General features: G+C 37.7%; 1 protein-coding gene across 1 annotated transcript in view; it reads left to right on the top strand.

Moving 5' to 3' along the window:
• klhl14 (kelch-like family member 14) overlaps positions 1–22,728 on the top strand; it is a 38,157-nt gene that overhangs the window by 2,569 nt on the left and 12,860 nt on the right. The window contains exons 3-5 of the mRNA XM_067378028.1: positions 2,777–2,947; positions 16,725–17,628; positions 20,011–20,132. Coding sequence (XP_067234129.1) covers positions 16,748–17,628; positions 20,011–20,132 — 1,003 coding nt within the window. The 5' untranslated portion in view covers positions 2,777–2,947; positions 16,725–16,747. The remainder of the gene's footprint in view (positions 1–2,776; positions 2,948–16,724; positions 17,629–20,010; positions 20,133–22,728) is intronic.

The raw sequence follows: 22,728 nt of genomic DNA, 5'->3' as shown, positions 1-22,728 counted from the left end.
TGTTATGAACAACATGAAGTGCATTAAACATTACGTTACATTAGGGTTGTGAAGGAACTGCAGGGGGTTCATAAATTTAATAAATCATAATTAAATCATAAGTTAAATTACAAGAAATACGTAATTTAAAAAATCAAATCAAAGATATACATAATTTGAAAATAAAATCAATCAAAATAAAACTAACTAAAAAAATTAAATATTTTATTTGATTATGCTGTGTGGCGTCTCAATTTTCCATGTAATTATAGTCACCTGATTAGTGGCTGGTCGGAGTGCATATCCACAAAACCTTTGAGAAAGGAAAATTTAATAGATAAAAAAGAATAATTAGGGAGAGTCAATGAATTCTGAATAATTAACTGCCATTTTGTGAATATTAAGTAATCATGAAACCGATAAAAATTAAATGTAGTCTGATGAGTATTTTAAAAAGTAATGTAATTAGGGATGCACGATATATTGGCCACTATATCAGTATCGGCCAATATATGTTCATTTTTAATGTTATCGTTATCGGCCAGATAAGAAAATTTGGCCGATATATTAAAGCTGATAAAAAATAACAGATTTTTTTAGATTTATTGAGCAGTATATCACTTTCAAATATAAAGAATTATCAGTTATCGGTATCAGCCAAAAATGTTCATATCGGTGCATCCCTAAATGTAATCTAATTACAAGTATTTAAATTTTGGAATATGTACATGTAATCAGTTACTACCCAATTCTCTCTCTCTCTCTCTCTCTCTCTATATATATATATATATATAGAGACACACACACAAACATATCGGCACACAAGTACACACACATGCGCATCCACACACACACACACACAAGCAAAAGGACAACCAATTTTTCAGCATGTAAGTCGTGTATGGTATACAAGGACTTACAGGAGTCGAAATTATAAATCCTCGATCACTTTTAGTCAGCTTTGATAAAACTTCCCTCAGCTAAAACGGACTTTTTGAAGTGACTAGAAGCCTTGTCATCTGACCTGAATACTTTGCGCTGATTCGCTAAAACGGACTTATCGGTTTCTGTACACAAACAACAAAGGCTTCTGCTGTAAAACGTGAACTTGCGATGCCTGAAAGTGGACAAAACCGGCTTTTCTGACAAAATGGATTTAGGGTACAGAACGTGCTATATATGGAGAATAATGCACAGCACTTAGTTCATTTTTTTTCACCGTTTATCGGTTTTTGCAAATGAACTCTTCATATATATATATATATATATATATATATATATACATACATATGCAAAACACAGAATATATATATATTTATTTATATATATATATATATATATATATATATATATATATATATATAATGAATAAATTTTGGTTTGACTGTATATGCATTAATATTCTTCTAAAATCCATTGCAGAATTCCTGAATCCAACAGTTTTTAGCCCTCCATTTCACCTCAAACTTCATTTCTGAAGTTCTAATAAGTGCAAGCTGAGCTTGGCAGCCTCGGCTTGACGTTGTCTTACAGTTATTATTGTTAGACTATCCAAGGAGCGCAGATAATGCAAAATGCTCTGCATGCCCTGCGTTTGTTTCACTTTTCAGTGGAGGGAGTAATTGTGTGGCGCTGACCATATTAGACAGAAAGCACATTTTCAAAGGGGGAACCGCTGGCATCAGAACAAAAGAGCGGAGAGAAATTAAACACTGCGAATGTCTGTTTTTGACTCGAATGTTGGTGTAAGATTAGCAAAAGGAGGGCGATGATGCTACTTTAGATGTAATAAGGGTTGTGTTGTATAGCTGTGTAAGGATGATGAGTGTGTGTGTGTGTGTGTGTGTGTGTGTGTGTGTGTGTGTGTGTGTGTGTGTGTGTGTGTGTGTGTGTGTGTGTGTGTGTGTGTGTGTGTGTGTGTGTGTGTGTGTGTGTGTGTGTGTGTGTGTGTGTGTACACTAAAAACAGGTATATAGGTTGGTGTAAGTGTGTGTATATTTGGGAGAGCATGACCCGCAAATACCCCCATGACGCCGACCCTGAAACTGCAACAGTAATATTGTTGCATTATACTTTTTATACCATTATATTTTTCAGTGTCACATGATCCTTCAGAAATCATTCTAATATGCTGATTTGCTCAAGAAACATTTCTGATTATTATCAATGTTGAAAACAGTTGTGCTGCTTCATATTTTTGTGGAAACCATGAATACATTTGTTTTTCATAATTCTTTGATGAACAGAACGTTCAAAATAACAGCATTTATTTGAAATAAAAATGTTTTGTAACATTTTAAATGTCCTTACTGTCACTTTTGATCAATTTAGTGCATGCTTGCTGAATAAAAGTATTAATTTATTTCAGGAAAAAAATCTTACTGACCCAAACTTTTAATCAGCATACAAATGATTATTAATTATTGATTATTATTAATATAAATACTATACTAAATATACAGTATTTATGGATCTATGTCCAATTTAGAAGCTAAAACTCATTGGTAAAAACTATTTATACAAATATTTTTATGTTGAATTCTGCATTTTACATAAGAATGTTTTTGTGTTTTTTTTCAGATAAACTTGCGTGATCAACCTCAGATCACATATTCTTATAATCATTTAGCATCTGATTCTGTTCATACTTCCAATTCCCACGTGGTTTTCTTTGTTCGAATTGTTTATATATATTTTTGAGGCTGAGAGTGTTTGGGTGCCGCTTTAACGAATAAAATCTCCCAGTTCTCCCCAGAAATAAGCATCAGCTCTGCTCCGCTGGCTTTACCTTCCCCAGGTGATCGCGCCACTGCGTCCACGGCCGCTCCAGCGCACACGGCTCCTTCGCCGCTGCCAACCCTGAGGGTGGCTACCCGCTAGTGGCACACACACGTGCAAACACACACATGCCAGTGTTCCTCCAGTATCCCATCATGCCTCTGTCCTAGCTGCCCAGCTGCTCCCTAAGGTACACCCCACTACCCTGATACCTCCCTCTCGTTCTCTCTCTCTCTTCTTCTGCTGTTTTCTTTGTCATGAGTGATCGTCTGCAGGTCTCTAAACACCAGGGCCCACCTGGTCCGGGAGTCGCCCATTAGAACCCCATATGTGATGGAGACACAATGCGCCTAACTTCCACACCTAATCAACGCCCCTGTGGGCCGCAGTCTCAGTATGTTCCTCAGATATTATCCAAATATCTCATGTTATCACTGACAGTTACAGAATATACAGCATATCACAGCAATTATACAATTATAATTAGTTATTTTACTTCAACTTAAACTAAACAAAAATAAAAAAATGTTTCCTTGTCAAGTAGCTGAAAAAATATGTTTAAAGGATATATATATATATATATATATATATATATATATATATATATATATATATATATATATATATATATATATATAAATTCTGTATATTTAATATAGTAATAAATAAATAAATTATTTACTTAGTTAGTTAGTTATGTAAGTTAAGTAATAAAAAATATTTTTATGGTTTTAGTTTTAGATTTAGTTAACGATAGCCCTGTCTAGAATAGAATGATAATTTATTAAGAACCTATATTACTTTTATTAGACATTCTATTTATTAAAACTATTATTTTAACTTTATTATACTGTATATAATTATAATTTAATATATTATTTTTGTATTCTTTAAACCATATTATTTTGGGGATTTTTTTAAAAAACGTATATTAAAAATATATTAAATATATATTAATTTCTTCTGTAGTGCTTTTTGTTTGTGTGTGTGTATATATATATATATATTTTTTTTTTTTTTGCCAGGGGGTAGGGGTATTTAGGGGCCAAGCCCCGAAGGGGCTGTAGCCCCTATTGTAATTGTACGTTTTCCCTTTTATTATTATTATTCTTCCTCCCGAATGGGAGTCTATGGCAGCCCTATCAACGGAACATGAGAAAATGATGAAATTTGGCACAGTTGTAGAGATGCTCATGAATAGTGATTGGACCAAATTTGGAGTCTCTAGAACCAACTCTATAGCGCCACCACCAGTTCAAAATTTCAACATTCTAACGGTTTTAACATTTGAACTGTTTGTCATAGAAAAATTTAATTTAGTTCATCTGATTCGTCTCTTCATGCTGATGCTATTCAACTTCTTACATTAAGTCTCCACCCATTACAGTAGCGGCCATTTTGAAAAGTACAGTATTTGTTTTTTCGCTTCTCCTCCTTCAAAATTTGTCCAATTTTGTCCAATCTTTGATCAGATTATCTTTGGACTGAGCCGCACAGAAATGACTGAACAGATTTTTTTTATTCATCTTTGTTCAAAGGTTATGATGTCACGAAGTTAACGAGGTCGACCCGAAATTAGTATAGAGGCTGTATCTCGGCCAAACTTTGAGCAATCGAAACAAAAATTGGTACGCTTCATCAGAACCATGGTCTGAGGGTCTATGCCAAACTTGGGAACAGCGCCACCTACAGGTCATGAGATATGAAAAATGGCTATTTTGGCCAATAACTTTTGAACAGTTTGTCAGAAAATCAAGATCTTGGTGTCTATTCCTTGGATCATGCCGAATCCGACGATACCGATTCTGTCAATATTGGATGTATCAAGTGTCCGCCATTTTGAATTTTGTCATAAATTGCGATATCTTTTAAACAATTTGACATATCTTCACAAAAATTGGTATGTATGACCTTTAGAAGGTCGTGAAGGTACCTGAGAAGTTTCAGCACAGCGCCACCTACTGTTCCACAGATGTAATGATTATTTCAAAAACGCTTATAACTTTTGAAAACACTTTCCAAAATGTGTATGCTTCATGTCATTTTATTCCCTGGCTTATGCCGATTCCGACAATGTATCATTTGCCATTTTCCTTAAATGTACCTGTCTGCCATATTGAAGTAAATGAAAAACAGTTTTTTCGCTACTCCTCCTACAAATTTTGGTCAATTTTGTCCAAAATCAGCTCAGATGATCTTTGGACCGAGCCGCACAGAAATGACTGAACAGATTTTTGATATTCACTACCATTTCCGAGATATTCATCTCTGGATGTGACCTTGCTTGTGTTTGTTGTCTTATGCTAGTTAGCTTAGCACAGTAATTGCTTAGCATGCTAAACTATTGCTATTCTTTCTAATGTGGTCTTCAGTCAACAGGTTAACCAAAACTTAGTTGGCATTAAATAACTTTGCATACTAATATGGTTAACATGCTATGAAGCTTTTTTTTTTGTGAACTCTTTCTCACACTGAAACCTCTGCTTAGCATACTGATGAACTTGCATGGCTGATTAGCTCAATGTGTTACGCCACGGATCCCGAATGCTCTGCATCGTGGGTTCGAAACTCAATGTGACACATGCCCAGACCGCATGAGGTACTGTGGCAGGAAAAGATGCAGAACTTGTGTCTGTTCTAGGCATTCTGCCTAAAACTGGTCTAATCTGAAGCTATCACATGCAATTCCTTTATGTCCAAATTCGTAGTTATTCTTCTTCCCCCTGTATGGTAATCAATGAACCATAAGAAGGAAAATTATCAAATTTGGCATGCTTGTAGTGATAGTAATTAAAAGTAATTTGACCAACTTTGGAGTATCTAGGACTAAGTCTATAGCGCCACCACCAGTTCAAATATTCACTTTTGTAAAGGTTATAACTTTTGAACCCTTTGTTCCAGAAAAATGAATGTCAATACAACTGATTCCTCTCTTCATACTGATCACATTCAATATCTTACATTAAGTCTCCACCCAGTACAGTAGTGGCCATTTTGAAAAGTACAGTATTCCATTTTTTCACTACTCCTCCTACAATTTTTGTCCAATTTTGTCCAAAATCAGCTCAGGTGATCTTTGGACCGAGCCGCACAGAAATGACTGAATGGATTTTTGATATTCGCTACCATTCCCAAGATATTCATCTCTGAATGTGACCTTGCTTGTGTTTGTTGTCTTATGCTAGTTAGCTTAGCATGCTAATTGCTTAGCATGCTAACCAGTTGTCATTCTCTTTAATGTGGCTCTTCAGCTATCAAGTTAACCATGAGCTTCATTAGCATTAAGTTAGCTTAGCATGCTAATATGGTTAGCATGCTAAGTAATGCTTTTTTGTAAATTCTTTCTTACACTAAAAGTTCTCTTCCACAGATTGTTGAATGTGCATCCTCAAGTAGCTCAATGTGTAAAGCCAGTTACCTGATGAGCTCTGCACCCCAAGATAGTGGGTTCGAATCCCAGGTGGAGTGGTTTTATGAAATAGTGTGTTTTGATTCCTTTACTGCCTCTTGGATTAGAAATAAATGCTTTTTGTTTCATGCTGTGTTCATTTTCATCTAAGCTTATGTACATAAGTTCTGAGTTCATTTTCGCCCGTAATTCTGAACCAGCTGTTTCATGTTTGTTCATTTTCTGCTGTTTTTCCTTTTCCTGCTCTGTATTGCGCTACAGCATGATGAGCTGCAGAATGATCTAAAGTAGTTATTAAATATAACATTCAGTGCAGTTTTATAAAAATTCTTCATTTTGAGTTCATTTTCACATGAACTAATGAACTTCGGCAGGTGTGCCAACATTCACCTGCACAGTGGCGCAATGAGTTGAGAAATGGACATTGGACCCGGAGGTTGTGGGTTCGAATCCCGTGTGGGGTGCCTTTATACAATTGTGTGTAATGAGTCATTTTGATACCTTTTTTATCCAAATAAGCATTGTACTAATCTTTATTCCTCTTGAATGAGATACAAGTGTTTTTAGTTCATTCCGTGTTCATTCTCTGAACTTCTATTAATTTTCATTTCATTTCCACCTGTCCTTCTGAACGAGCTGTTTAGCATGTACATTCAATTTCTGCTGTTTTTGCTCTTCCTGCTCCGTATTGCACTACTGCCCCTTCTGGGGCTTGGCCCCGAATTGCTGCTTGCAGCTATATTTTTGTTTGTTTCTTGTTTAAGGAATTAAGGGATTAAAGGGGATTTAAGTGAAAAAAGAAAAAGAAATAAGAATGGTAAAAGTTCTAGGTCTGTTGTAGTTGTGAAGTAATCAATTTAAATTGTTTGCAAATTATATTTTATTTTGAAATGCACACAAATTCACACTTATTCGTATGTCCAATATTTAAAAAATGCAAAACATTTCTTGTCTCGTCACATTCAGTCATGAATAAATTAAATCATGTAAATAATAGCATACTTTCAATTCAAAATTGTGAAATTTTATTAAAAAAAAAAGTTGAGTAGTTTGCATCACTGGGTATTAAAGGATTAGTCCACTTTCAAATAAAATTTTCCTGATAATTTACTCACCCCCATGTCATCTAAGATGTTCATGTCTTTCTTTCTTCAGTCAAAAAGAAATGAAGGTCTTTGATGAAAACATTCCAGGATTTTTCTCCATATAGTGGACTTCAATGGAGCCCAAAGGGCTGAAGGTCAAAATTACAGTTTCAGTGCAGCTTTAAAGGGCTTTAAACGATACCAGACGAGGAATAAGGGTCTTATCTAGAGAAACCATCGGTCATTTTCGAAAAAAATACAACTGTAAACACATAATAAACACAAATGATCGCCTTGCATGTGCTTCTGCTTTATGTATTCTTCAAAAAGCTTATGCCGTATGTCCTATGCCTTCCCTATTCAACTTACGGAACGAACACAGCGCCTTTTTTTTTTTCCAATAAGTTTAATAGGGAAGGCATAGGACATTCAGCATAAGCTTTTTGAAGAATACGGAAAGCGGAAGCACATACAAGGCAATCATTTGTGTTTATAAAGCATATACAGTTGCATTTTTTTTTCGAAAATAACTGTTCGTTTCGCTAGATAAGACTCTTATTCCTCGTCTAGCATCGTTTAAAGCTCTTTGAAGCTGCACTGAAACTGTAATCTTGATCTTCAACTGTTTGGGCTCCATTGAAGTCCACTATAAGGAGAAAAATCCTGGAATGTTTTCATCAAAAACCTTCATTTCTTTTCAACTGAAGAAAGAAAGACATGAACATCTTGGATGACATGGGGGTGAGTAAATTATCAGGAAAATTTTATTTGAAAGTGAACTAATCCTTTAATATCAGTTGCTGAACATTACTATGGTAAAACAGTTGTCAAATATTAAATGTTTAGCTACTTGCATCTTACCATGCACTCTTTCACTGCTAAAACTAAGCGTCGCATTGGAAATCACGCTCGCCTTCTGTGAACGTTAAGCCCCGCCTTCTTTGATTTGATTGGCCATCTCAGTCATTTTGACAAGGATGAGCGCTGTTAGAGGCAGAGCAGCCTAAAAATTTAACTTTTAAAAAGTTCTGTCATTCTAACAACAAACAGCACAGCAACAGCATCAAGAATATCACATTTTGGGGGGGACATTTTGGCCATTTCTAATTATGTCCCCCTCAATGTCTATGGTGGTAAACCGTCATCCACACTGTGATTCGGACATGAATGACGTCTTAAATAGTGCAGCCGGTTAAGGAGAGGTGTGCTGTAAAAGCCTGGTGGATAATACAAACAGGCAAAGAAAAAAAACATTTATTATAACTAAACTAGCTAACAACATTCTTTTCTAGTCTGCCATTTTGTATGGTTTAGTATATGATGTCTGCATACTGTTAAAGTGGGGCGCTTCCTATTAATTTGACATTGTTTTAAAATATGATGTAAAAGCTTAGCTGCTCACATTATAACATTTCAAAAAGCTAAAGATGTCAGCATACAGAGGAAAAAATACAAGAACATGGTGTAGATACAGATTTGTTATTGATAGTGAAAGTAATTTGTTAATAGCAGTGATGCAAAACCTCATAAGCACTGCTCCCAGTGCTACGCTAACAAGATTAGCTTTAATTTATTAACATCATGAGTGGTGTAGGTGTCATCTAATGCATCTAATGGTTCGATCATGTTTGGTACCATTACTTTGACCTTGTATTTAGAGGGGCATTTCAACAATGAAGACATGTAATATTGCATGTAATTCCACACTAGCGTACCATTTTATCATCTAGTAATGATAACGGAATGCAAAAGCCGTAGTAAATAAATTTGCAGTGTTCCATTTATTTAAACAAAATAATTCCTGTTCCAGCCAGTGGCCTAATATGCGAAAGCTTTTCACATACTTTGTGCAAAAATGAGATTTAATAAAAAATAAAAAAATAAATAAAAAAGCCACTTTCAGAGGTTGCCGTCCCACCACACTTAGTTAACAAAAATATTTTTACAAACAAGATGATATCACAACACTCCATGATATTAATATGATATGTTCCCTGATCTGTAAAGCAGCTGGTTATCTTGCTTGGCACCGATAAGAAAAAGTGCTGTGGATTTCCAGTTTGTGAGCACATTTGGGCTGAATCTTTCACACGTCACAAATTGCAGATGGGAAGCAGTGATCTCGAACAGCCGATCACCTCAGCGTGACCATCTGACACCTTCCATTTAGGAAAATAATACTTTCTATCTTAGCATACTCTCTCCTCTGCAGCCAGGCAGAGGAAATATGCCTGGAAGAGTTTCAACCTCAAACTTTCCCTTCGCTTGGACCCATTCAGCCTTGTTTCTTTAGATAGATTGTTTTAGATTAGCTTTCTTTTTGTGTTAACAATGTATGTTTGCAGAGATTTCGCTGAAGGTAAAGGGGATAATATGCAGTTTTTTTATGCGTTAAGAGAGCATTTGTAGTCATGCCTTGATGTGCTGTTCTGATTTTTAGTATTTTAGTTTTTTTCCCCCCCAAAGTGATTTTAATCAGATCATGTTCCTGTAGCTCAACTAGAAGTGCAACACCAAGGACACGGGTTCAATTTTCAAGAAGCACATATACTGATTATATTTATCTGTATGTTAGTTTGGGTAACATTGGAAAATGCATATTGTAAATGTTTTTTTTTTGTTTTTTGTTTGTTTTGTTTTGTTTTATGTGCACAATGTTAATGCATCATGATTGGGATTGCACTTGGACCCTTCTATTTTAGCATCATTAAGCTAAAATCATTCTCAGTTGTGCTTTTCTATCTATCTATCTATCTATCTATCTATCTATCTATCTATCTATCTATCTATCTATCTATCTATCTATCTATCTCTGTCTGTCTGTCCATCCGTCTGTCTGTCTATTTACCTATCCATCTGTCTATCCATCTGTCTGTCTATCTGTCTGTTTGTCTGTCTATTTACCTATCATCTGTCTATCCATCTGTCTGTCTCTGTCTGTCTATCTATCGTTCTGTCTATTTACCTATCCATATGTCTATCCATGTGTCTGTCTGTCTATCCATCTGTCTATCGTTCTGTCTATCCATCTGTCTGTCTATCTGTTTGTCTGTCTATCTGTCTCTTTATTCGTCTATCTATCGTTCTGTCTATCCATCTGTCTGTCTATCTGTCTGTTTGTCTGTCTATCTGTCTGTCTATTTACCTATCATCTGTCTATCCATCTGTCTGTCTCTGTCTGTCTGTCTATCCATCTGTCTATCGTTCTGTCTATCCATCTGTCTGTCTATCTGTTTGTCTGTCTATCTGTCTCTTTATTCGTCTATCTATCGTTCTGTCTATCCATCTGTCTGTCTATCTATCTGTCTGTTTGTCTGTTTATCTATCCGTCTGTCTTTGTCTGTCTGTTTATTCGTCTATCTATCGTTCTGTCTATCCATCTGTCCCTGTCTGTCTGTTTACTCGTCTATCTATCGTTCTGTCTATCATCTGTCTGTCTGTCTATTCATCTATCTATCGTTCTGTCTATCCAGCTGTCCGTCTGTCCATCTGTCTGTCTATCTATGTGTCTGTTTGTCTGTCTATCCATCTGTCTATCTGTCTGTCTATTCATCTATCTGTCGTTCTGTCTATCCATCTGTTTGTCTATCTATGTGTCTGTCTGTCTATCTGTCTGTCTATCCGTCTGTCTCTGTCTGTCTGTCTTACTGTCTATCTATCTATCTATCTATCTATCTATCTGTCTGTCTAACTTACTGTCTGTCTGTCTATCCATCTGTCTGTCTATCTATGTGTCTGTTTGTCTGTCTATCCATCTGTCTCTGACTATCTGTCTGTATATTTGTCTATCATTCTGTCTATCCATCTGTCTGTCTATCCATCTGTCTGTCTATTCGTCTACCTATCATTCTGTCTATCCATCTGTCTGTCTATCTATCTGTCTGGTTGTCTGTCTATCTGTCTGTCTATTCGTCTATCTATCATTCTGTCTATCCATCTGTCTGTCTATCCATCTGTCTATTCGTCTATCTATTGTTCTGTCTATCCATCTGTCTGTCTATCTATGTGTCTGTCTGTTTGTCTATCTATCTGTCTGTCTAACTTACTGTCTGTCTGTCTGTCTATCCATCTGTCTATCTATCTATCCGTCTGTCTGTCTGTCTGTCTGTCTGCCTGTCTATCCGTCTATCTATCTGAATTTCAAAGGCTTTCTCAATTAAATTTTTTATATAAACTGGGGTTTTACCCTTAAAAGCAAATGACTGTCAAGTATTTCAACAGTCTCTGCCAATCAACCATAGTCAGACTTTTGTAGCCATATCTTGATTGGACATTTTTTTCTCTACGCCTTGAACATCACACATACAGTACATGCACCTCCATCCTGACTGTGACATAAAATCCAGTTCCACTGACATCTGGCCTGCGGTCCACTCATGGGTGCAGTGTCTGTAATTTGAGCGATAAATAGGAGTTGGTTTAACAGTTATGGAGAGAGTTGTAAATCTGGTCTGCGTTTCGTGGTCTCGGAGGGTTTAATTAGTCCAAAGATTCCGCTTCTAACGTGACGAGGCCCGCTCAACACCCCTCCATAACATGGCACAAGCCAAGTGCCCCTCTGTCTCAAGTCCGAGGGCCCCCGGAGAGCCTTGTAGCAGTACAGAGCTTAAAGATTCAAAGACGGCCATCTCAGCCTGTATAACAAGTCAACAGAGAATTAGCTGATGTCATATCAATTGAGCCCCTTGTTCTCTTCAAGTCACGAGTGCAGACTCTTCACTGAGGAGGAGTGAGGAAAACTGTCATTGTAATCCCAGGTCTTTCAAATAATCCATTTATAAAATGGTGTTCAAAAAGGTGAAAACCAAAAGGCAGATCTCCGTTAAAGCTGTCACTTAACGTTTGTTGTAAATTTTCACTTCATAAACCTTAATTACTACTTTTCATCAAACGCTCTTCCAGTATGTAGATTGATTCTTCGAGTGCTGCAAGTCAGTATATTTCAGCCACGAACCACAACCTTCAGTACGTAACTCAACCTGCAACACTTGTAATACCTCAAATCATGCATTTTGTTGAGCTGATGTGTGTTATTGTTTTTCTAAGGAATCTGACTTATGATTTACTCTTTGCAAACAATAAAACAATTGATAAATCCTATTTATTTATGTTGTAGGAGGGACCTGAGACCAGATTGTCATAAAGACATGGAGATGATAGGCAACCTACATTAGCAACACCTTTGAAACCTCCCAGAGCAACCGAAAGAGCACAAAATTCTTGTGGTAACACCAGGGTTATTATACTTCACCAAAACTAAAACCATAAAAACAACCTGTTACTTGAAATAAAACAAATGTTAAAGGAACACTCCACTTTTTTGAAAATAGGCTCATTTTCCAACTCCCCTTGAGTTAAACAGTTGAGTTTTACCGTTTTCAAATCCATTCAGCCGATCTCCGGGTCTGGCGGTACCACTTTTAGCATAGCTTAGCATAGTTCATTGAATCTGATGAGACCGTTAGCATCTCGCTCAAAAAATGACCAAAGAGTTTTCGATATTTGTCTTATTTAAAACTTGACTCTTCTGTAGTGACTTCGTGTACTAAGACCAACGGAAAATGAAAAGTTGCGATTTTCTAGGCCGATATGGCTAGGAACTATACTCTCATTCCGGCGTAATAATCAAGGAACTTTGCTGACGTACCATAGGTGCAGCAGGCGCACTGATATTACGTAATATCAGACAAATATCGAAACTCTTTGGTCATTTCTTTGAAGGAGATGCTATTGGTTTAATCAGATTCAATGAACTATGCTACGCTATGCTAAAAGTGGTACCGCCAGTATATCTATAACTAAATGGCCATTTACACCATTTTAACTAAAAAAGGAAATCTTTTTATGCATTTTGGGGGCCTGAAAACGCAAACTTTTGAAAATGGGTTTCAAAGTGCAAGTTTGTGAAAACAACACCTTTATCGTCTCTGTGTAAAAACGCAAACTTTGGAAAAAGCATTTCAAAGTGCAAATTTTTGAAAATGGTACCATTATCATCTCCAATGTAAACTCCAAAAACACAAATTTGTGAAAACGGTGACATCATATGCATGTGTTCAATCGTTTTTCTTTACAAAGTCACATCGCCATCTACTGACCTGGCAGCAGAATACAATGTTTTTTATTGTTTTCGAGTTTTGACAATGTTGTTGTCTGTACGCAAAAAATGCGAAGAAGAAACTTTTTCCATTTTTAGTACCAAGTTGTTGTGTATTGGTACCCTATAATAACACTGGGTAACATTGCAAATGTAAGTAAATGTTGATTGATGCAGGTCATATCTACCTGAGATTTATATATACTACGTTAAACAGTTAACAATCTGACAATTATGAATCAGTTTGTTTTTTTAAATGTTGATGTTGTGAACAGTTACTTTAACTCTTTCACTTCATCAAGTAGTGTAAGGAGAGTGATCAGAAAACACATGAGGACATAGCAGTAAAACTGTCATTAAGAGCACAGGAAGTGCTATATCAAGCCATTTATGGTGTAGAAAACACAAGAAAACAGAAACAAAAAAAGTTTAATTCTTCACTTGATCCATATGCTTTATCTCAAACCTTTTCTTTTAATGGCTTTGTAAGCTTGATGCTGTTTTCCAGATGGCTATGTACCATTATAAATCTGTCTTGCATGTCAAGCATCTATGTTATAATATGAAGATTTAGAAGCGTTAATCTTACCTGCTAACAAACAGTACATATGTTTGACTAATTGGGCATATACGTCGCAATGCTGCATGACTTGATATATCGTATATATGCATTTTATTTTATTTACTTATATTCCTTTAGCTCATACTATATTCTGAAATGGACTGATCGCTGATCACAAAGGCACATGCTTTCATTTTAGGCATAGCATCAAATGATACTGCTAGCATCTGTCTGTCTGATCAGTGGTGCCAATACAGAAAAACACTAAGATTTGGGATGTCTTTGTTGAGGGCATTTAATGAATGCAGCAAAACAATATTAGATCTTTAACACTCTTGACACATGAAAGCTTACAGTATAGTCTCAAATATACTGTAAATAATGCATGCAATTTGGTTGCAACTTGCAAATGGATATAAAATCATCCAAAGTACTTTAATCTGATGCAGTTTATGTTTATATTCAATATAGTTAGTGGAGAACAGGTGGCACCAGTTAGCAATCTATATGCATTTTTCTATGAAGTGCATTTTTGCTATTGTATTAGTGTCCTTTTTCAGATTATTCTATTAACTAAGATTTTCACTACACTGAAAGGCACAGTGTGTGAGGAGAACTATCAAAGAACGCATGAGGACGTATGAGTAATGCATCAGCAGTAAAACTTTCATTAGGAGCACAGGAAGTGCTATATCTAGCCATGATGCCGAAACAACAACAACAACAAAAAATGGAAACAAAAAAGTTTAATCCTTCACTTGATCCATATGCTTTATCTCAAACCTTTTCTTTTAATGGCTTTGTAAGCTCGATGCTGTTTTCCAGATGGCTATGTACCATTATAAATCTGTCTTGCATGTCAAGCAACTATTTTATGTTATAATATGAAGATTTAGTTACCTGCTATCTGCTTTTTCTGCAGTTTGTTTTAGTTGCCAGTTGTGTGACCAAGACACTTGGATGAATATAAAACGATGGTAAAGCTGGCAAAAACACTATATTCAAAGGTCATTATTTTAGATGCATTTTAATGCACAGTGACCATACTAGTATATATATATATATATATATATATATATATATATATATATATATATATATATATATATATATATATATATATATATATATATATATGTTTAGCTTCTTGTGCGATTGAAAGATGCAAGTCAAGGCATTCATTTATTGAGGGGATATTTCCACCTTTCAGACTTATCAAATAAATGAATTCATGTCAAGTACTATTGTTTAAAAAGCTGTTTAAAACAATGGAGAACTATGAATTTATTTGGTTCATCAGACAAGATATATATATATATATATATAAAATGTCATCATCTCATAAGCATTTTAAGACATTTGATTTGATTTGCATTCCATGTCATGTACATGATGCTCACTCAAGACCACAAGACAAGTTTGCCCAAAGTCCCTTGTTCATTCTTTTGAAGGACTAAGCAAAAGGAGAAAAAGATGGGGTTATTTTGGCGATGGAGATTAAGGCAGAGGGGGGCTTTTTGTCATTTGTGCGAGACAAGCCATTCATCCATCCCCCGTTCAGAGCCCAAAAAAAAGGCTGGTCCCAGAAATTAGCAGTTTCAGCTCAGCAGCAGAGGCGTCGGGCTGTGAAGGAACAGAGAAATTGACTAATTAGCAATGCGCACTAAAACTTGACGGTTCTCTCCATAACGCAGAGAGAAAGAGAGGAAAGACTCGCCTTTTCTCCTCTCCTCTTTTTCCATAGATGTTTGAAATCGCAGTCATTTACGCTCGACAGTTTTTACAATAGCCTTGAGCCATAATTTTGCGAGTCTCTCCAGCATCCATACCCCTGCGCGGTCTCTCTCCACCGGCCATGCGCGTCCGTTTCTCTCCCCGACCGTGGATTTCCTATTACTCTCGTTACGACTCACTGAGCCCCAGGCCCAAGGATAATGATGTGTTGTTTCTTGGTAGCATAATTTGTCACACGTATATTTCTTCTTCTTCTTCTTCTTCTTCTCTTGCAGAAAGCACACAGCTCCTCTCACACTCACACACACTTCTTCTTCTTGTTAATTCAGAGGAAACATAAATGATCAATGAGCTTGAATGAGCGGGGATCAATGGTTAGGATTCTGATCCATAGATCATAGACTTTTCCAACAGGACTGAACAAAGAAAGTGTACAGAAGGAGCCGCGGCTTTACTTTTCTTTAAGTCAGGTAAGTTTTGGATACCTACTACTAGCATTCAGTACGGGTGCGCACTGTGCGTAAATTTTCCATGGGCTGAAAGTTGCCGTTTCTTCTGGTGTTCTGTCTCAGATTGGGTGATAAATACCGCGCGTGCGATTGCATTGTGTTGTTGCCGACCAAAGCGATGCGCAACCGCACATCTATGGTGGTGATGCTGATGTTGCGGGAGACAAACTAATTGCTTTTGTATCGCATATCGGGGGGAATGTGTGCATGCATTTATGTCTTGTAAGAGGGTGTGTGTGTGTGTGTGTGTGTGTTTGCGAGGCCGGATAACAGATAGCGGGCAGTTTGGAGGCTACATCGCGGGCTTTGCATAGTTTCTTTCAGCCCGCAGCGACCATCGGATTTGACGAGCTCACGAACGCATGCACGAGACATATAGATGGGTATGCAAGTATTCGTGTGGTTTGTTTAAAAGCGGCTGATGCGTGCTGCAAACTTAATGCGTTAGCATGCATGCGTTATATATACGGTTGAGAACTTGCTTGCATGCATGCATGAATGAGATGCTTTCAGAATGCATATGCTTCAGTTCCATGCAGTGTAGTGCACCAATGGCATTATTTACTCGCAGGAGGTGTGCGCAGCCCCGAAGTCATGTCCAGATCGGGTGACCGAACCTCCACGTTTGACCCGACTCACAGCGACACTCTGCTGCACGGTCTCAACCTGCTGTGGAGGAAGCAGCTCTTCTGCGATGTGACTCTCACGGCGCAGGGGCAGCAGTTCCACTGCCACAGAGCCGTGCTGGCGTCCTGCTCGCAGTACTTCAGGTCCCTGTTCTCCACGCACATGCTGAGCAGAGAAGACGGGCTGGCGGCGAAGGACCAGGGCAGCAGCGGCACCCCGTCCTCCTCCCCCGACGACAAGCTCCTGCCCAGCCCGCGCTCCACCATCAACAACCTGGTGCTGCAGGGCTGCTCCTCCATCGGTCTGCGGCTGGTGCTGGAGTACCTCTACACGGCCAACGTCACCCTCTCCCTGGACACGGTGGAGGAGGTGCTCTCCGTCAGCAAGATCCTCAACATCCCCCAGATCACCAAACTCAGCGTGCAGTTCCTCAACGACCAGATCTCGGTGCAAAACTACAAGCAGATCTGCAAGATCGCAGCTCTGCACGGGCTGGACGAGACCAAGAAGCTCGCCAACAAGTACCTGGTGGAGGACGTGCTCCTCTTGAACTTTGAGGAGATGTGCGCCATGCTGGACGCCCTGCCTCCGCCCGTGGAGTCGGAGCTGGCGCTCTTTCAGATGTCCGTGCTGTGGTTGGAGCACGACAGGGAGACCAGGATGCACTACGCTCCTGACCTGATGAAGCGCCTGCGTTTCGCCCTCATCCCTGCCCCGGAGCTGGTGGAGAGGGTGCAGTCGGTGGACTTTATGAGGACTGACCCCGTGTGCCAGAAACTGCTCCTGGATGCCATGAACTACCACCTGATGCCCTTCAGACAGCACTGCAGACAGACCACAGCCAGCAGGTAGGATCTTCTGCCTGATCTTAACATATACATTTCATGCTTTTTAGATAGAGGTTAGTGTTTTTATTTTAAAAATGTATTTTAAATCTTTTTTTTAACAAATAAAGCCAGGGGTTGTGTGCATGGAGACAATAATAAAACTGCATACAGTAAGAAAAATAAAGCCAGGTTTCACAGAAAAGTCAGGTTTGTTTTTGTCTGACACGAGTATGTAAATATAGAGTTCTTTACAACACTGTGCACGTGATCATGCCCTGATACTATTGGAACAGGCTTGTGTCAGTAAATAGATCAATCTTTTTTGGTAAAGATCTGCACAGTTAACTTGTGAAGTGAATTACATTAGATTAGCAATCTTTTGTTGCAATATGCGATCCATATTTGTTCAGTTTCCACGCTTTGCCTTATCTGTGAGATGCTCATTCTATTCCTCATAGTGCTGTTTCAGGGTTGATTAATTTCAGCACTGTTGCAAGCTTGCGTACTGCAGACATTATTGCAGTCTGCAGATGGGATAATTAGCAGGAATAGGTGACCGTGGAATAAACTGGAATCAGTTGTTGGAGAATATGAGAGATTGTTTGCTCATTTTAAATATCTCTTTTTTTTTTTTTTTACTTTGGAATCAGGAATTAAGATGCTATGAAAGTCAAAATGGCTTGATATGTATATAATCACTCGTCTCATCATTGTTTATCAGCTCACCTATCATTTGCTGAGCATCATCCAATAACGTGAATGAGATGGAATCAGTGAATGACTCTATTGAAGTGTCCTGATGATGATGATACTAGTGTTGAAGACTCTTTCGTTTCATTGTCCATTTGTTTCCCATGCTCAGTCTTATAGAGCTGAAAGGGATTGTAAATATTGAGCACCCAGACTTATAAGCACTTATTCAATCTAAGATTTTAATTGCACAGGCTAACTGAGGTCTCTAAACTGATAAGCTAAATTACTGAATTGACATTAGTTGATTTGTTTAATTAAATTATTGATTGACTGAATGGATGGATGCATATTCAGGATCTAAGCAAGCAGCAGTGATTTGGATATATCTATAACAGACAGAAGTCACATGCATGACTTTGGCAAATAGGATAAGAACACATAATAGAAGAAATAAGGCTGTCAAGACCTTTGAATCACAACCACAGAGGTTGATTTTGTCAATATTCCAGGTTTAACAGTTTGTGCGGCATTTGGGGATAACATTTAAAGCAAATAGCTATAAATAAACATATGCACCTGTGAAAATCTGACCAAATGCAAATTATGTTTCTTGCATTTATTTATGCTTATGATCATGATTTCACAATTTAAGAAAAAGAAATTATCGTTTTTGAGGAAAACATTCCAGGATTTTTCTCCATATAGTGGACTTCAACAGCTACCAATGGGTTGAAGGTCCAAATTTTAGTGCAGCTTCAAAGGGATCTTCACGATCCTAGCAGAGGAATAAGGGTCTTATCCAGTGAAATGATCATTTCTAAAAAAAAATAAAACTTTTCATCTCAAACTTTTTTTTGTTTACAAAGCGAATGCGCAAAGACTAAGTCAAGCGGGCTTTACATAAAAAAGGTACAACAACGATGTCGCACAATTTTGAAGTTGGAGGAGAAAATGAGAAGGAGTTTTCCGCCCTACTGCGGTACTTCCGCCTATGTCACCCGTGACGTTTCAAACGTGATTACGTAACACATGCCACGTCACAGAGCAGTGCAAGACGAGTATTTTTGGTAAAAAAAAAAGTGTATAATTTTTTCTAATTTTTAGAAAATGACTGATCGTTTCGCTAGACAAGACTCTTATTCCTCGTCTGGGATCATGTAGAGCTCTTTGAAGCTGCACTGAAACTGACATTTGGACCTTCAACCCGTTGAACCCCAGTGAAGTCCACTATATGGAGAAAAATCCTGGAATGTTTTGCTCAAAAACCTTCATTTCTTTTCAAGTGAAGAAAGAAAGACAAAAATGTCTTAGATGACATGGGGATGAGTAAATCAGGACATTTTGATTCTGAAGCGAACTAATCCTTTAAATCAGGTTTCAAAACATACATTCTGCATTCGTGAGCATCGCAGAATAAGAACGGATACAAACCCTTACAGAGATGCATCATCGCAGATTCTATAACTTAAAATTAACAAATCAATAGAAGTCAATATTGTTTTGTTTTTTCGTTCATTTGACGGTGATGATAGAGTCATTCAGCATTAATATTCTCCCATGTTTTCTGCTCAGCTTGCTGTCTACCTCCTCGTGTTTGTACACGCTTTTACCTTGTTGTGGCATCTCATTCGATATGTAATTGCTCTGCACTAATAACATCTAATGACAGAATTGTTAATGAATCTGTTTCCCCATCCCTCTGTAACACAGGATTCGCTCAAACAAACGGATGCTCCTGTTGGTTGGGGGCCTGCCTCCGGGTCCCGACCGCCTCCCTAGTAATCTGGTTCAGTACTACGACGACGAAAAGAAGACATGGAAAATCCTTACAAGTGAGTGCCTGCTCTTGTCTTGCTAGCATAGATCTTTTCTCTTCCACAGGAAGAACCCTGCCTGCGTTGGGTTGTGCTCCATCGCAGAGCAGAATAGAGCGAGAGCTTCCTGAGATGCAGGAGGTAATGATGTATCACTATCACTTTTAATGTAACTTTTTAATCAGAGCATGACTGCCTTCACACCATTGTGGAGCTGTAACGCCTGGATTCACTTGTGTGTGTGTGTGTTTTATTTTTTTTGCCTCTGTCTTTTTGCATAAGCGTGCCGGCAAGATTAATTTTAATCTAATGATCTCGGGAAGATTCATCATCAGAAGATGACACGTATTCTTATTGAACTGCTTTATTAGGGCAAACGTTCTCGTCAGTGCATTTGTCTTCGCGAGCAGCAGGAAAGGAACGGGTGCGGTTCACGTACTGCCAATAGTTTGTTGTGTGCTTTGGCATGACGAATTAGAACCAGAATCAGAATTCTGAGAAGGTTTTAAATGACAACAATAGAGATCAAATGTGTCGGAATTTTGAGTATTGACATCATGATCGTGAAAATGGTGTTATCGTGGAATGGAATGCTCTTTCAAAGAGACTTGGAATGGAGTTCCGAATTAGTATGTCACCACTTTGTCTCAGAAGGAGAAAGAATAAAAAAAGACAGGCAATGGTTGACATGTAGTAGAGAGCTGTAAATAAACTGTGGCATAGCTCAGATAATTTAGTTTTAGAAGAATTGAATGAGATTTTGTGGATAAACACAGGAGACGCATGAGATTGTCTTTTGCTCAGGAGACAAAGCAAAAGTTTTCATTTGCACATCTTTTAATTTCATTTCAGTCTACAAGAAACAAAGTGAAATTCTGTCGTTATTTATCCATGTCGTTCTTTCTTCTGTGGATCATAAAAGATGATATTTTAAGAAATGTGTCAGTGTTGTTGTTTTTATTTGTCTATAAAATGAAGGTCCAATATTGTTTGGTTCCTAAAGTTTGCGTTCTGCAGAAGAAAGAAATGCAGGTTTGAAGTATGTGGGAGAGTAAGGCCAGAATTTCATTTTTTCTGGGGTGGAGTATCCCTTTAAGACATTAAAGGGTTAGTTCGCCCAAAAATGAAAATGATGTCATTAATGACTCACCCTCATGTCGTTCCAAACCCGTAAGACCTCCGTTCATCTTCAGAACACAGTTTAAGATATTTTAGATTTAGTCCGAGAGCTTTCTGTCCCTCCATTGAAAGTGTATGTACGGTAGACTGTCCATGTCCAGAAAGGTAATAAAAACATCATCAAAGTAGTCCATGTGACATCAGAGGGTTAGTTAGAAGTTTTTGAAGCATTGAAAATACATTTTGGTCCAAAAATAACAAAAACTACAACTTTATTCAGTATTGTCTTCTCTTCCGGAATCCTTTCCATTGAATTGATTTCATTGAACTGATTCCATTGAATTGAATCCTTTCATCTGTCGGCGTTGGTAATGCACTTTTACGTCGCCGTGGTTGTTTTTGGCGATTAGGACATCCACGACATTTTGAAGCATTTTGGTCCAAAAATAACAAAAACTACGACTTTATTCAGCATTGTATTCTCTTCCGGGTCTGTTGTCAATTCGCGTTCACGACTCCGCTTCTTCTTCTTCTTTCCTGTTTTACGGCGGTTGGCATCCAGCTTATTGGTGCATTACCGCCCCCTTCTGCTCCGGAGTGTGGTTCACGACTCCGCAGTGACGCTGCTGATGTGTTATCCGGTGTGCCCGAGTTTCATTTACAGTCTGAGGGAGACGCACGCTGTATTCAAGCTATTCTACATTGTTTGTATTTTGGTATTGCTATATTTTTTAAAATGGTGTGTAAGTGTGCATGTCGCGGATGTCCTAATCGCCAAAAACAATGACGTAAAAGTGCATTACCAACGCCGACAGATGAAAAGATTCAATGGAATCAATTCAATGGAAGAGAATACAATGCTGAATAAAGTCGTAGTTTTTGTTATTTTTGGACCAAAATGTATTTTCGATGCTTCAAAAACTTCTAACTGACCCACTGATGTCACATGGACAACTTTGATGATGTTTTTATTACCTTTCTGGACATGGACAGTCTACTGTACATACATTTTCAATGGAGGGACAGAAAGCTCTCGGACTAAATCTAAAATATCTTAAACTGTGTTCTGAAGATGAACGGAGGTCTTACGGGTTTGGAACGACATGAGGGTGAGTCATTAATATAGCTTGAGTTCATATTGAGGTTTCTGACTTTTGATTGCAGACATTGGCATATTAGCAAATCTGAGCAGTTTGAGACACTGTTGTGATCTCTTGTGAAACTCTAAAGGAGTTTTTTCTCAGGTGAAACATTTGGTAAGCAGGTCTCATTTGCTCTTTATGTAATTTCATTGCTGTCATTGAGGCAATAAAGAGATCTACTTGGTGATTTTTCTTTCCTGTGCATATTTTCCTTGAAACAAATTGTTAGTTGATATAATGCTTCAGTCGGCCCTAGCTGTTTTCAGATAGTTAAAACGGTGTATTATTGTACAAATAAACTCTCTAAACTAGTTTAGAGTCAGTCAGTTACTGTCTGTACTCTGTACGTGTGT

Source organism: Chanodichthys erythropterus, chromosome 23 (assembly GCF_024489055.1).
Source record: "Chanodichthys erythropterus isolate Z2021 chromosome 23, ASM2448905v1, whole genome shotgun sequence".
NCBI classification, from domain to species: Eukaryota; Metazoa; Chordata; class Actinopteri; order Cypriniformes; family Xenocyprididae; genus Chanodichthys; species Chanodichthys erythropterus.
This window is presented reverse-complemented; position numbering and strand designations above follow the sequence as displayed.